Source organism: Salvelinus fontinalis, chromosome 37 (assembly GCF_029448725.1).
Source record: "Salvelinus fontinalis isolate EN_2023a chromosome 37, ASM2944872v1, whole genome shotgun sequence".
In the NCBI taxonomy this organism is placed as follows: Eukaryota; Metazoa; Chordata; class Actinopteri; order Salmoniformes; family Salmonidae; genus Salvelinus; species Salvelinus fontinalis.
Window position 1 is genome coordinate 18357364 of NC_074701.1, and position 17471 is coordinate 18374834.

Here is a 17471-nt window from a genome sequence, read left to right on the forward strand (position 1 = left end):
TCATCTCCCCAAGCACGAACACACCCTCCTTTGTATACTTTTATAGAGCAGTAAAAAACAAACATAGTGGTGTCTGGGGATTTTTTTTAATGATTTCTCCTCACACACTCCTTTGGTAATCAATGTGAGAACGGTGTGTGTGTGTGTGTTGGAGCAATGGTTTGGCAGCCCAAACTTCAAACAGCATCTGCGCACTGCAGGTGTCACTGCTTGTCTTTAACAGAAAATATTTCGTTTTTTTGAAACATAGCCTTGAAAAATAGCTTTCATCAGTTGAATAGTAGCGTTTCCTTGACAGGTCTGTAAATTGGAAGCAGGCCTCTGGAAAGGTAAATCAGACTGTAAAAGTATCTATTCACCGTGGTCTCTCTTCCGTACTTCAAACCCACTCCAACGAGCCCTTTGAAGGGCCTTCACTTTGCCTGTGAACAATTCCATAATGTGCCCAAACACTCGTCTCTTAAATGTCATGCACGAAGAGGAGGAAGGGGAGGATGGGGAAAGGGGGGGGCAAGTGCTGGAGAAAACAAACCTTAGACTAGATCCTCCCGTGCACTGAGAAAAACAGCCGAGAGCTCTATCAATGCGCCATGCTGCTGCTGGGGCTCTGAATCATTTAGATGTTGTTTTTGGCTCATGTCAAACAGTGGGCTTACTAACTGACTCTATCTCCAGGAGCAGTGTACGGTACAAGACGCTCACTGTAGTAAACCACTGACAGCGGAGAAAAGGTCAGCCAGGATAATTTTCATTAGGATTCAATGTGCTCAGCACGACTTAAAGGCTTTGCATGGTCAATCTGACTATCTGCATCAGCCGTACAGCATTTACTGCGATATGGACTCTGTGGAAGTGAGGGCATTCAATACTCCTTGCACTTCGAGGAGCAGAGCAGAGCTGTTGTGAAGGAAGTTAGTTATCAAGGAAGTGAGTTTGTGTTTACACAGGACCTCCTGCCCCCACCTACCGTCAACCAATCATGTCAATGCGGAACTATACGGAGCCCTCCGCATTGTTACAAAAATTGGTAGGCACACGGCATCGCCATACGGAGCTCGATTTGGCCTCTGCAACCCCCCAGAGGCTCCACAATTGCGTCACACCCTTCATACGGAGCCTCCGGACATCATTCCCGGATCAAGCATAAATCCGCTATTACTCTCGCACTCAAGGAAATATTTTGTGCGAGGAGCTCTGACACATAAAGGCTGTGACTGTAGTAGTGCTTTCAAGATCATTTATCATTAGTGACCTTGTGTTGCAGGGTCATGTTCTTCACTATATCACTACTGTTCTCATCCCATGAAAGATCAAACAATAATGTAGAGTAATTAACCTATGTCAAGTAGAATCCCTGCTCTTACTCCCATTCGAAGCACACTACTCCACGTTTTGGTGGGGATAGGCAGTGCCTCACCTGCATGCTTCCAGTCAATTCCTGTAACTCATATGCCCTTGACCTGAACCTTTCCTACTGCACGCACACATAGACACAGACACTAACTCCCTCTGGGAGTCACTTAGCATGATCAAGATAAATCACCCATCTGATTTTAATAAGGAGGAGACGCTTCTAATTCCCCCTAGGACCTTACAGAAAGATGACAGATTGCCCGAAAGGTATTAAGTCAAAGGCTCAACACGTCATCACACAACACAACCCATATGGTCACCTGAGTAGTTGTCATGTTATATATGTGTTGTCACGCCCTGACCTTAGTATTCTTTGTTTTCTTTATTATTGTTGGTTAGGTCAGGGTGTGACAAGGGTGATATATGTTTTTTGTCCTGTCTAGGGTTTTTGTATGTTTATGGGGTTGTTACTAGTCTAGGTGTTTTGTATGTCTATGGTTGCCTAGATTGGTTCTCAATTAGAGGCAGCTGTTTATCGTTGTCTCTGATTGGGAACCATATTTAGGCAGCCATATTCCTTGAGTATTTTGTGGGTGATTGTCTATGGTTAGTTGCCTGTGTCAGCACTATTATTATATAGCTTCACGTTCGTTTTGTTGTTTTTGTATAGTTCGTTCTGTGTTCTTTCTTCATTAAAGAAGATGTATTCAAATCACGCTGTGCTTTGGTCTCATCGCTATATCGAACGTGACATGTGTATTTTATTACCTTTTGTCATCCAACCATTCAACCTTGAAACAAAACAGATAAAGAGATGCCAGTTTCAGCCAAATATGGCTACTGGAGTATGGGCAAGTGTGTGTGTTGAAAGGAGTGGGTGTATGGAAAGCAAATCTGGTAATTGGGCAGATTTGTCGTCACTCAAGACCGTTTTGCATGGCTGATTGGGCATGCTGACCTGAGGTGCTTCCTATCATGGTCGAGTCACCGGCGGTAGATAATGTCGCCATATTTGTCCCTCCCATGATTTTATTACAAGTAGGATAGCAGCCTATACCACAAGTAACTAATATTGATAACCATATACATGTCACCTTGATACATACATAGAGTCTACTACTCAATGGGAAGGGCAAGAATGGCAACAAAACCGGGACACAGCGCGCTTCGGTCCACTTCCGCTTGCCAAGCACTGTTCGGTAACAGCATGGGAAGTAGCTATCTAATAGCCAAAATCAGGGTGACAGTTACTGTAAGCACATGCATACAATGCATGAAGAAACAGTACACCCATCATCAATACAATCTAAGCTAGATGCCCTCAATCTCAAACAAATTATCAATGAACCTACCAGGTATAACCCCAAATCTGTAAACACGGGCACCCTCATAGATATCATCCTGACCAACCTGCCCTCTAAATTCACCTCTGCTGTCTTCAACCAGGATCTCAGCGATCACTTCCACATTGCCTGCGTCCGTAATGGGTCTGCGGTCAAACGACCACCCCTCATCACTGTCAAACACTCCCTAAAACACATCAGCATGCGGGCTTTTCTAATCAACCTGGCCCGGGTATCCTGGAAGGATATTTACCTCATTCCGTCAGTAGAGGATGCCTGGTTATTCTTTAAAAGTGCTAAATAAGCATGCTCCATTCAAAAAATGAAGAACCAGGAACAGATATAGCCCTTGGTTCACTCCAGACCTGACTGCCCTTGACCAGCACAAAAACATCCTGTGGCGTACTGCATTAGCATCAAATAGCCCCCGCGATATGCAACTTTTCAGGGAAGTTAGGAACCACAGTACACAGGCAGTTAGGAAAGCAAAGGCTAGCTTTTTCAAACAGAAATTTGCATCCTGTAGCACAAACTCCAAAAAGTTCAAGGTCACTGAAGTCCACGTAGAACAAGAAAACACTGTCTAGGAAACACTGTCACCACCGATAAATCTACGATAATCGAGAATTTCAATAAGCATTTTTCTACGGCTGGCCATGCTTTCCACCTGGCTACCCCTAACCCAGCCAACAGCTCTGCACCCCCCACAGCAACTTGCCCAAGCCTCCCCCACTTCTCTTTCACCCAAATCCAGATAGCTGATGTTCTGAAAGAGCTGCAAAATCTGGACCCCTACAAATCAGCTGGGCTAAACAATCTGGACCCTCTCTTTCTAAAATTTTCCGCCGCAATTGTTGCAACCCCTATTACTAGCCTGTTCAACCTCTCTTTCGTATCGTCTGAGATACCCAAAGATTGGAAGGCTGCCACGGTCATCCCCCTCTTCAAGGAGACCTATATCTATCCTACCCTGCCTTTCTAAGGTCTTCGAAAGCCAAGTTAATAAACAGATCACTGACCATTTTGAATCCCACCATACCTTCTCTGCAATGCAATCTGGTTTCCGAGCTGGTCATGGGTGCACGTCAGCCACGCTCAAGGTCCTAAACAATATCATAACCGCCATCGATAAAAGACAATACTGTGCAGCCGTATTCATCGACCTGGCCAAGGCTTTCGACTCTGTCAATCACCACATTCTTATCGGCAAACTCAACAGCCTTGGTTTCTCAAATGACTGCCTTGCCTGGTTCACCAACTACTTCTCCGACAGAGTTCAGTGTATCAAATCGGAGGGCCTGCAGTCTGGACCTCTGGCAGTCTCTATGGGGGTGCCACAGGGTTCAATTCTCAAGCCGACTCTTTCTATAGCAGGCGGAAACGGTGAGAGACTTGTTTTTAGATTTTTTAAAGTAGAAGTTAAATTGTTTGGGTACAGACCTGGATAGTAGGACAGAACTCTGCAGGTTATCTCTGCAGTAGATTGCAACACCGCCCCCTTTTGCCATTCTATCTTGTCTGAAAATTTTGTAGTTAGGGATGGAGATTTCAGAGTTATTGGTGGTCTTCCTAAGCCAGGATTCAGAAACGGCTAAGACATCCGGGTTGGCAGAGTGTGCTAAAGCAGTGAATAAAACAAACTTAGGGAGGAGGCTTCTAATGTTAACATGCATGAAACCAAGGCTTTTACGGTTACAGAAGTGATCAAAAGAGAGCGCCTGGGGAATAGGAGTGGAGCTAGGCACTGCAGGGCCTAGATTAACCTCTACATCGCCAGAGGAACAGAGGAGGAGTAGGATAAGGGTACGGGTACGGCTAAAAGCCATGAGAATTGGACGTCTAGGACGTCCGGAACAGAGAGTAAAAGGAGCAGGTTTCTGGGGGCGATAAAATAGATTCAAGGTATAATGTACAGACAAAGGTATGGTAGGATGTAAATACAGTGGAGGTAAACCTAGGCATTGAGTGATGATGAAAGAGATATTGTCTCTAGAAACATCATTGAAACCAGGTGATGTCATCGCATGTGTGGGCGGGGGAACTGAAGGGTTGGATAATGAGCAGGGCTAGAGGCTCTACAGTGAAATAAGCCAATAAACACCAACCAGAACAGCAATAGACAAGGTATATTAACATTAAGGAGAGGCATGCTTAGCCAAGTGATAGTGAGTAGTGAGGTTGGTTGGGGTCACGGCAATTCAGACAGCTAGCCGAGCCATGGGTAGCAAGCTAGCAGAAGATGGAGGTCTGTTTTTAGCCACCCCGTGCGTTTCCGTCGGTAGATTAGTGGGGTTTCGTGTGGTAGAGGGGACCAATCCAATTGTCAAAATAGTTATAGTTATAGTGGCCCAAGAAGATTGATCATTACACAGGTGCACCTTGTGCTGGGGGTCTATAAAAGGCCACTCTAAAATGTGCAGTTATGTCACACAACACAATGCCACAGATGCCTAATGAATTTATTTCAATTGACTGATTTCCCTATATGAACTGTAAATCGTTGAAATTGTTGCATGTTGCCTTAATATTTTTGTTCAGCTTATGCTATAAATACATTATGTTACTGCTTTGTTTCCCCTGGATAGAAGGGATCCAAGTGCATAGGCTTCTGTAGGCTTCCTGCAGCTGTGGGACAGTCACAGTTGATGTGACTGAAGATTAATTGTGCACAACTTGACAAATCATTAGGCAAATCAGTCTAAAACAACAGTAATTTGTACCTCTTTTCAACACTTTTGTCAATGGTTTTTATTAAAACAACCAAAAGTGTTGGGGAAAAAGTCAGCTCGCCACACATTTGCTGGTGGCCCTGTGCCTTACTTATAAACGATGTGTATGCACAAAATATACCCCAAAACATATGTGCGCCAGTTTTCACTCAAAAGTTGGCATTTATAAAAACTGAACTTGAGATGAGGATCTGCTTATCCTCCCACAAACTTCAGACCATGTGTATGCACAGTTTCTAGTGTTTGAAGTATTGCACTGCAAGAAGGCAAAATTAGCCTAGTAGCCTTGTGCAAATGGGGAATATACAATGACTTATATACAAAAAATGCTAAATATAAGCACAAGATGCAATCATTTACTGTTAATGAGAAGAACAAAAATATTTTCTTTATCTTTGCAGTGTAAAATAATTATAAATTTATTTCCCATTATTTATTTCATTTCCATGATCATTGTAGAATAAATTCCTCACTTTTTTGCATTTTTATTATTTTGCAGTTTTTTATGATTATATAGATAATACAGACAGAAGAGGTAGAGGACAAAACACCACGGATCCCCTAACAGATCAATCACACGCAAACCCCCCATTCTCCAACAGAGCCCCAAAACCAGACTAAAAGCAAGCATGATATAGAATTAGAGTAATATAATCAAATAGCAAAGAAAACTAAAAAAAGAGTTATACAAATTCTAATTTGGGTTGGTTTACGGAGTTGTGAAATTGACTGGGTCCATGTCTTCTACAAAGGATAGGAAAGCTTGCCAGATATTATCAAATGTAATTGCAGATCCCATAATGGAGTAGCGTATTTTCTCTAGCTTGAGATCTTGCATGACTTCCTTTATCCAATGGTTAAAAGTAGGAGGAAACCAATCCTTCCACTTAAATAGTATAAGATGTCTAGCTAGAAGAGTAGTACATGCCAGTATGTTGCCCATAGAACTGTTTAGATGGGCCTCCTGTGGTGCCACTCTGAATAATGAAATAAAGGCAGAAGGTTTTATAGTATCTTAGAAAACGTCTCAAAAATTGACATCCAGTAATCTGTCAATTTCGGGCATGTCCAAAACATGTGCAATAAAGTAGCAGGAGCCTGCTTACATGTGTCACAAGTGGAATCTATTTCTGTTCTAATCTTGGATCATTTTGCCTTTGACCAATGCAGCCAGGTAACTATTTTAAATTGAATTACAGTATGTCTTAGACATTTAGATTAAGAATGTATTCTCTGAAGCATACTCTGCCAAATTTGATCTGAAAGTTGTTCACCTAAATCCCCTTCCCATTGATGCTTAAGAGAGTTTAGGGATTCCAGATTGTGCGAGTTTAATAACCTATAGACCAACCTTATGCCCCCTTTGATATAAGGGTTCACTTTAAAAACAGAATCTAGAAGGGAGGTAGGTGGGCGTGATGGGAAGTGACTAGAGTATGAAGATACAAAACTACGCAGTTGTAGGTACAGTTTAAGTCGGAAGTTTACAAACACTTAGGTTGGAGTCATTAAAACTCGTTTTTCAACCACTCCACAAATTTCTTTTAACAAACTATAGTTTTGGCAAGTCGGTTAGGACATCTACTTTGTGCATGACACAAGTAAGTTTTCCAACAATTGTTTACAGACAGATTATTTCACATACAGTATAATTCACTGTGTCACAATTCCAGTGGGTCAGAAGTTTACATATACTAAGTTGACTGCCTTTAAACAGTTTGGAAAAGTCCAGAAAATGATGTCATGGCTTTAGAAGCTTCTGATAGGCTAATTGACGTCATTTGAGTCAATTGGAGGTGTACCTGTGGATGAATTTCAAGGCCTACCTTCAAACTCAGTGCCTCTTTGCTTGACATCATGGGAAAATCAAAAGAAATCAGCCAAGACCTCAGAAAAAACATTGTAGACCTCCACAAGTCTGGTTCATCCTTGGGAGCAATGTCCAAACGCCTGAAGGTACCACGTTCATCTGTACAAACAATGGTACGCAAGTATAAACATCATGGGACCACTCAGCCGTTATACCCCTCAGGAAGAAGACGCGTTCTGTCTCATAGAGAAGAACGTACTTTGGTGCGAAAAGAGCAAAATCAATCCCAGAACAACAGCAAAGAACCTTGTGAAGATGCTGGAGGAAACAGGTGCAAAAGTATCTATATCCACACTAAAACGAGTCCTATAGCAACATAACTTGAAAGGCCACTCAGCAAGGAAGAAGCCACTGCTCCAAAACCGCCATAAAAAAGCCGGACTACGGTTTGCAACTGCACATAGGGACAAATATGTACTTTTTGTTTCATCATACCAATGTCCTGTGGTATGATGAAACAAAAATATAACTGTTCGGCCATAATGACCATCGTTATGTTTGGAGGAAAAAGGGGGAGGATTGCAAGCCGAAGAACACCATCCCAACTGTTAAGCATGGGGGTGCCAGCATCAGGTTGTGGGGGTGCTTTGCTGCAAGAAGGACTTCACAAAATAGATGACATCATGAGGCAGGAAAATTATGTGGATATATTGAAGCAACATCTCAAGACATCAGTCAGGAAGTTAAAGCTTGGTTGCAAATGTGTCTTCCAAATGGACAATGACCCCAAGCATACTTCCAAAGTTGTGGCAAAATGGCTTAAGGACAACAAAGTCAAGATATTGGAGTGGCAGTCACAAAGCCCTGACCTCAGTCCTATTGAAAATCTATGGGCAGAACTGAAAAAAACGTGTGCGAGCAAGGAGGCCTACAAACCAGATTTAGGTACACCAGCTCTGTCAGGAGGAATGGGACAAAATTCACCCAACTTATTGTGGGAAGCTTGTGGAAGGCTACCCGAAACGTTTGACCCAAGTTAAACAATTTAAAGGCAATGCTACCAAATACTAATTGAGTGTATGTAAACTTCTGACACACTGGGAATGTGATGAAAGAAATAAAATCTGAAATAAATCATTCTCTCTACTATTATTCTGACATTTCACATTCTTAAAATAAAGTGGTGATCCTAACTGACCTAAAACAGGGAATTTTCACTAGGATTAAATGTCAGGAATTGTGAAAACTCAGTTTAAATGTATTTGGCTAAGGTGTATGTAAACTTCCGACTTCAACTGTACCTAAAAAAATGGGATCTCGGAATATTTAACTTTTGTACTAACTGTTCAAAAGATACAAAATCCATATCAATGTCATTCAGTTGAGGAGAACCCTTTTCCAGACCAGATATGAAAAGCGCTGTCTCATGATGATGATGAGAATGTTTGGTTCTTTAATAACAGGCAGAAATTGAAAATTCACTGAGAGCAAACGATTTTGGAGTTTTGGGGTTTATAGTGTATTTAGAAACAGGCTCAGTTAATGCAAGTTTTGAGCAGAGTAAGGCAGCTAAAGAGGTGGGGCCACAGGATTAAATCTCCAAGGTCAACCATTTCGGACCTGCAACATCAGGGATTTCTGTCATCCAATATAGAATTATTGTTATATTAGCTGCCCAGCAATAATATTGAAAGTTCTCTGCAATATGCTTTTACGTATCTGAGGTTTTTTCTTGTTCCAGATAAAAGCAGATATCAGTCTATCTATGGAGATAAAAAATATATATTTTTTCAGAAAGATAGGAATACATTGAAATTAATATAAAAACTTAGGTAATACATTCCTTTTAACAGTGTTAATTATTTCGCCCAAAGAAAGAGAAAGTCAATCCCAGCGTTCAAGATCCTGTTTCAAGCAGAGTGTCAAGGGAGCCCGGCTTTAGAATTCCACCAAGAAACTGTGGTTGCAGTGAGCTAAGGAAACACTGGCGATTTGGAAAAACGTTGTCTGGTCTGATGAATACCGGTTCTTGACGTTTCACGTTGATGGGATGACTAGGTTATGGAGAAACCTACGAGTACATGCATCTTTGAAATTGTGTGTAACCCAAATTAGTATTTCAATTTCTGTGTACTCACTCTGAAGTGTACATGACTAAAATAAGTTTGCACGGCAGAATGATTAATAAGGCATCAATTACATTATTTGTAGATTAACCTTATACCCGGATATTTGACCAAATATCTTTAGTAGAACGTGGATCTCTGGAAGACCAGTTAAATTGTCAGACATATATAATAGCATGTCATCTGCATAGAGTGAGACTTCATGCTCTTAGCCCCCTCTTCGCATATCTTTGATAGTGGTGTTATTACGTTTTGCTATGTCTAAAGACTTGATTGCGATGGCAAACAGCTGGGGACAGAGGAGAACCCTGTCTTGTCCCACGTTGAAGTTGGAGATGGGATTAAAGGTTATTATTTGTGCGCACTGCAGCCATAGGGGAGGAGTAAAGGACTTTGATCCAGGATATAAATTGGGACAAAATCCAAATTGTTTGAGAGTATAAAAAAGATAATGCCACTCCACCTGATCAAACGCCTTCTCAGCATCAAGTGATAACAATATCTCTGGAGTGTCAGATGAAGACGTCTATGTTGAAAAATAAATGTGATTTTTTATAAAACCAGTTTGATCTGTAGAGATAATGGAGGGAAGCAATGACTCAAACCCGCGGGCAAGAATCTTACATGCAATTTTATAAAGAAATTGGTAAAGAGTTTGAGGAGAATGAATCCTCAAATATGTAAATCAAGAGAGGAGAAAGTTGATCTGAGAATTTTCTCTAGAATTTCCTCGAAAATTTGTCGGGCCCACACTGCATTGATTTAATTGCCAACACAATCTATTCTACAGAGAACTGTTCTTCCAATTCAGCAGCTATATCTGGTTCAACTGTACGAATATCTAAGTTCTCAAAGAAGGTGTCAAATAAGGTAGCATTACCAGCGGATTCCGAAGAGTATAATTTTTAGTAAAAGTTATGAAAGCATGAATTGATCTCTAAATGACCGATACATTTGTTACACAGCTCGTCATTTATCTCAGGTATGGTTTGATTTGCGGTTCTCTGACGCAGCCGGTGTGCTAACATTTTTCCTGATTTCTCTCCATGTTCATCATTTTGGTATCGAGATTTACTAATAAGCTTTTCAGCTTGTCCAGTTGAAAGAATATCAAACTTTGTCTGAAGTGTCAAACATTGTTTTAGTAGGTCTGTGGATGAAGTGTGAATATGCCATATCAAAATCCAAGATTTTATTTGTAAGTTCCCCAAGGCGTTGAATATTGCACTTCCTTAATTTTTCGCTGTACTAAATAATTTTGCCCCTTAAATAAGCCTTCATTGATTCCCATAATGTTGTAGAAGACATTCTAGGGGTTTGATTAAGTTCAAGAAATAGCTAAATTTGAAATTATATAAAAGCAACAAAGGTTTCTTCTGATAGCATTAGTGAGTTAAGCCGCCAAGGGCAATAGAAATTCCTAACCTTTTCTGACTGTGATGGTTTCATACTCGCGAAATAGCCTATAAGCCTCCTACAAGTTAGTATAGGCTACCGTTCATTCCATCTCTGATTTAATTGGACCCACTTCACAGTAGTAAATATATAAGTTACCACAGTATTTAAAGTATTTTGTTCTATGCGATCCGAAGCGCAGTTTAACGGCAGAACAGACGGTTTACCTTTTCCATTTACGTTTGTAGGCTACATCTGAATACTGTAATGTCAAATTTTTTTCGAGTAGCCTAGACAATATTTAATATATAAACATAATACATATATCATAACCATTGCACCTTTTCTGGTCATGATGAGTTCATATTCCCAAAGTAGCCATAAAAAAATGACCATGCACATCTTTAATTTAATTGGACCTATTAGATAGGATCTTATAATTTTAAGTTTTTTCTCTATGCGTCTGAAAAGGAGCACAGTTTATAACCTACCGTATAATTTAACAGTTGAACAGACAGTTGATATTTTGCATTGAAGTGTGTAGGATACCACTGTAAGTAGGCCCAGTGGTGTAAAGTACTTAAGTAAAAATACTTTAAAGTACAACTTAAGTAGTTTTTTTGGGGTATCTGTATCTTACTTTACTATTAATATTTGTGAAAACTTTTACTTTTACTCCACTACATTCCTAAAGAAAATAATGTACTAGTTACATTTTGAATGCTTTGCAGGACAGGAACATTGTCTAATTCACGCACGTATCAAGAGAACATCCCTGGTCATCCCTACTGCCTCTGATCTGGTAGACTCACAAAACGCAAATGCTTGTTTGTAAATTATGTATTGAGTGTTGAACTGTGCCCCTAGCTATCCGTAATTTAAAAAAACAAGAACATCGTGTCATCTGGTTTGCTTAATATAAGGAATTTTAAATTATTTATACTTTTACTTTTGATACTTAAGTACATTTAAAACCAAATACTTTTGGACTTTTACTTAAGTAGTATTTTACTGGGTGACTATCACTTTTACTTGAGTCATTTTCTTTTAAGGTATCTTTACTTTTACTTAAGTAGGAAAATTGGGTACTTTTTACACCACTGAGTAGGCCTACTGTAGTTGTAATTTTTTTCAGAGTAGACAATGTTCAGAATTCTTGGGCAGTGTAACGTCTTTAGGTTCGGGAGAAAGTAAATGCAAAACATTATTGAATTCAAACGATCTGTTTACAGGTCCACAACAATTTGCGATAGTTTTTGTGTTTCAGAAATGGTCAAATAATACTGCATAATAAAACATTCTGTCAACACCTTCAAAGACATTTGATCAAGTTTGCAATTGCTATTTCCTTTAGATATATTGTCTTGGACCTAATTCCAATACTTCCAAAATAGGCTATACAGCAAATAAGGGCGTTATTGTTATCATGAAAGGTGAATGATGGGTGTTTTTCAGGCAGAGTTATAATGCTAGATCCAGTGGTGATTTTACATGTAAATCTTGGTGGGGCAAACTCCCCAAACATTTTTTGGGGGGGATGCATGCCAACAAAGCCATTACACAACACAAAACAATACAGCAGAGTCCCAGTGTCATGCCCTGGCCTTAGTTATCTTTGTTTTTCTTTATTATTTTAGTTAGGTCAGGCTGTGACATGGGGGATGTTTGAGTGTTTTTGTCTCATCTAGGGTGTTTGTATTGTCTAGGCCTAGGGAGTGTGTGTAGAGTTCATGGGGTTGTGTTCAGTGTAGGTGTTTATGTAAGTCTATGGTTGCCTAGATTGGTTCTCAATTAGAGACAGCTGTCTATCGTTGTCTCTGATTGGGAGCCATATTTAGGCAACCATAGTCATTAGGTAGGTTGGGGGTAATTGTCTATGTGTAAGTTGCCAGTGGCGGCACTTATTTGTTTTGTATAGCTTCTCGTTTTGTTAGTTTGTAAAAGTGTTTGTTTCGTCTTCATTAAAAAGGAAGATGTATTGTTATTACGCTGCGCCTTGGTCCTCCTCTCTTTCTCCTAACGACGATCGTGACACCCAGCAGCAGTCCCAACACCTTACCACTGCTACACCTGGCTATCACCGTACCCTGATAGCAGACCCACATTCGTTTAAGCAAAACAGTTCATTCAGCTTCATGTACTGCCTTTGAAAAAAACATAGCTGATATGGCTAACTTGCTTAAACAAATGTGGTTTCTACTGACAATTGAGATGTACAAACTATGTCAACGGGGACGGCGAGCGGGTAAGAGGCAATCCGTAATTTTGATTAAGACATTAATGAGCGAGCTAGGACGGACGTAGTCAATAACTATTTGTTCAGTATTTTTTAAATGTACAGCGACAGAATTCAGAACATGGGCCGTTCTTGCAGTATTCTCCCTGTACACCAAGTCAGAACCGTATAATAAATAAAGGGGGCATATAAGCAGACAATGAAAGCTCTTACAATATTCAATGATTATACTTCTCTAAAACAGGATATAGGCTACATGTGCACCACCAAGTCAGAACAGTAGGCTAAATGAGGGGAAAATTGACCAAATTATTAGGTTGAGGCACATGGGCCACTAACAGCCTACTACACAACTGTAACGGTCGTTCTCCTCCTCTTCGTCTGAAGAGGAGTAGGGATCAGACCAAAATGCAGCGGGTTTTGAAAACATAATGATTTTATTAACTGCCGAAGACAAACACGAAAAAAACACTTGGAAATAATTACAAAATAACAAAACGAACGTAGACTGACCTAAAACATGAGAACTTACATATAACACGAAGAACGCACGAACAGGTACAGACTACAACAAACGAACAAACGCTACAGTCCTGTGTGGTACGAACATACATACAGACACGGAAGACAACCACCCACAAACAAACAGTGAAACCAGCCTACCTTAATATGGTTCTCAATCAGAGGAAACGTCAAACACCTGCCTCTAATTGAGAACCATATCAGGCAACACATTAACCCCAACATAGAAACACAAGGCATAGAATGCCCACCCCAACTCACGCCCTGACCAACTAAACACATACAAAACAACAGAAAACAGGTCAGGAACGTGACAACAACATACACTTAGTATTACTTTCTTAGCAACGGTATACATATCTCCCTGGAATATTAGCTAATTTATACAGCAGCATACAAGACATTTTTGGACTCACCTTGTTGTGCTGTGCTCACTTGAACAGGAAGGTGGTGTGGCGGTCCTTCTTGGCCAAATTTTTTTATCAAACTTTGTCATCAAAGTCTGGCATTCTTTGGATTTATGGTGCTTTCAAGACAACTGGGAACTCTGGAAAAAAAACTAAGTTGAATCATGACGTCAGTGATCTTCAGGTCGGATCTCTAGAAAGAGGCCAGAGTTCCCGACTTGCAATTCCGAGTTGGATGACTGTTCAAACGTATTATCCCAGTCGGAGCTAGTTTTTTCCAAGTTCCCAGTTGTCTTGACCTCACTGAAGTCTGAGATTTCCCAGTTCCAGTGAGTTTCCAGTTGTTTTGAGCGCGGCAGAAGTCATGCTGGATTGACAGCATGGCCAATGTTGAATGTTTATCATTTTAAGCTTGGAAAAGAGACCCTTAAACCCAGACTTGGACCACACACCCACTCCACTGAATAGCAGGCTAGTGATTGCTTTGCGATGCTTGCAGTTAGCCACTGATTCCTTCCAAACCACTCATTGTTGAATTTGCGTAACATTTATTCCCAATGGCTGATGAGCACCGATACGTTTTATCTAAAATTTATCTTTAGCTAAGATTCTGAAAGTAAACTCAGCAAAAAAAGAAACGTCCTCTCACTGTCAACTGCGTTTATTTTCAACAAACTTAACATGTGTAAATATTTGTATGAACATAACAAGATTCAACAACTGAGACATAAACTGAACAAGTTCCACAGACATGTGACTAACAGAAATTGAATAATGTGTCCCTGAACAAAGGGGGGGTCAAAATCAAAAGTAACAGTCAGTATCTGGTATGGCCACCCGCTGCATTAAGAACTTTTGGGTTTGTGCCCATAGGCGACGTTGTTGCCAGTGATGTCTGGTGAGGACCTGCCTTACAACAGGCCTACAAGCCCTCAGTCCAGCCTCTTGTGTGTTCCTTGTGTAACTCGGGCAGTTGTTGTTGCCATCCTGTACCTGTCCCGCAGGTGTGATGTTCGGATGTACCGATCCTGTGCAGGTTACATGTTACATGTGGTCTGCCATTGCGAGGACGATCAACTGTCCGTCCTGTCTCCCTATAGCGCTGTCTTAGGTGTCTCACAGTATGGACATTGCAATTTATTGCACTGCTTCTTCTTGATACAATGCCGCTTAACCCGGAAGCCAACAGCACCAATGTTATCGGAGGAAACACCGTACACCTAGCAACCGTGTCAGCGTGTACTGCGCACGGCCCGCCACAGGAGTCGCTAGTGCATGATGGGACAACAACAGCCCTGCCGGCCAAACCCTCCCCTAACCCGGATGACGCTGGGCCAATTGTGCGCCGCCCCATGGGTCTCGCGGTCGCGGCCAGCTGCAACAGAGCCTGGACTCGAACCCAGGATCTCAAGTGGCACTTTTAATGTTACTCTATGGCAGCACCTAAGGGGCTTGAATTTTCGAGCTCATCCTGTAGATTTTGTGGTGAAGGCGTGTCCCCATTAGTGACAGAACACTGAGCCAATCACGGCGCAACTGGAAAACATCACCAACCCCTATGCTCCGTATTTTCCGCTGGCTGCCCCACCACCACAAAAAGCACTGAGCTGGGCTGAAACGCCTGCGTTTTAGAGCTGCCTTACTCAAGAAAGCAAAAAAGATGCGGCTTTATTCATTAAAACATGTTTTTGACATTGTTTCCGAACTGATATGTGAAATGCAATAATGCCAAAATAACATGCAAAACAGGTGTGGCTCAAAACAGGTGGGGCTAGTTCACAAGCGCAGTTTCCACAGGTCTGATTTATAACGGGAAACATGGTTATGTATGGCGTGTGCCAAGTTAACAAATCTCAATATTTCTGTGAGTGCGCAGTCTTTGCAGAAATAGAGCATGCAGATATTTAGTGTAAAATGTACACAATGGTTATAAGGCCCCTGCTGTGCTGATCGCTGCAAGTGTATAATGGAAATCGCTACATAATGCTACACAAAAAAAAGTATCGACATATTCGGAAACGGGCTTCCATATTCTCCTGATTAGGTTTCCCATGATGCAATGCGTATCTGTCATGGCTGCTCACTGTTGCTTCTCACTGCACATGGGTTGAAATTAACAAATGTATACAATTACATTGAAATAGGCTACATTACAGCAGTAAGGATATATATTGACAATTACGCCGATCTTGGTTGGAAACAGTATTGACGTCTTTGTACGACTGTTACAAATCACATTTTGAGATGGTGCGGGAAGCTGAGATTCCCGTGCTCCGAGGTTTTCTGAAACCAAGCGAGGCAACGGAATGGAAGCAGAATGTTTTCAGCTCTGCAGGTGAGATTAAAAATCAATTATGCGAAAATCAGTATTATTATCACACTTTACGTTTATTTTGGTGTAGATTTAGATAGTTTGTTTTGTGAGAAATGTAGCTACAATAAAACGTTGGCTAGCTTGGTGGTGGCTAATGTTACGTTCAGCTAACTACCGCAAAAATGTGTGGAGGCATGGCACGCAGTAATAGCCACTGTCCGTCGGTTTGTCATTTGATTTGACTAATGTGTAATGTTTAACCAAGGTTCAATATTAAGGCTACGTGATGATTAATTAAAGCTAGATTAATTGAACTAGCCAGTTCGCTCAATACAGGTTTGAATGATAGCTAGTTAGCTACTGTACCATGCACACTAACTGTCAACTTATGGGAGCAAGCCTAGCTAGCTAGAACACCCAGCTAGTAGCGCACTACTAGCTACAAAGGCTAGACCGACAGGAATTGTCATTTTAGGCACATGTATATCTAATTGACTGAGTATTGATCTTATACTCGAACTTTTAAACTTTGAATATAATCTTACATATAGTTAGGTACCAGTTAGCTAACTATGTCACCAATATACAGGTATCAATTTAGCGAGCTATAGTAGCTTTGTACCGATTCGTTCCACATCCCACAAGGAGCGTATTCATTACGCCTATTATTTTGCAAAACGTTTCGTAAACAAACGAAACGGGGAGGAACATACCTGAAAACGTTAAAGTTTGGACAGATTATTTACATTCCAGCCCTCGGCCACGCATCCCCCCGTGAGGATGGAAATGTACATATATACGGTAGGTGGGTGTTTAGCTAGTTCAACTAACCCGTAGCTTTGATCTCCGTATTATGTTAGTTCTTGCTACACTAGAGGCAGCAATAGTGAGTAAATTGCTCCCAGGATCTTTCGCTGAACACTCTGTCAACTTACTGCATTGAGGCTGTGGCAACGCACGTTTGACAGCACAGTGGGGCGAAGCATCCCATCCCCCATGAAAGAACGTACGACTCTATGGACAATCACCATGTACGGTCGCTATTTTCTATATGCTCGGCTATTTTCTTGGCATGTATGCTCATCTTTGCTAAATCCGAGGTCACTGGCTTTGAACAATAATCAGCCATGTCATCATATGTTTCTCGCCCATCATCCAGTCACTGATGGCACAGTACCGTGAGCTGTATCAAGTGATGTAGCTGTGTCATGGTTGTCTGGGCTGGTTTTATGTGCT

At 41.1% G+C, this 17471-nt stretch overlaps 1 protein-coding gene across 1 annotated transcript in view; it reads left to right on the forward strand.

The window, feature by feature from the left end:
- Positions 1–15964: 15964 nt before the first annotated feature.
- The window catches only part of ttc27 (tetratricopeptide repeat domain 27), a 122131-nt gene continuing 120624 nt past the window's right edge, over positions 15965–17471 (forward strand). The window contains exon 1 of the mRNA XM_055902268.1: positions 15965–16256. Coding sequence (XP_055758243.1) covers positions 16166–16256 — 91 coding nt within the window. The 5' untranslated portion in view covers positions 15965–16165. The remainder of the gene's footprint in view (positions 16257–17471) is intronic.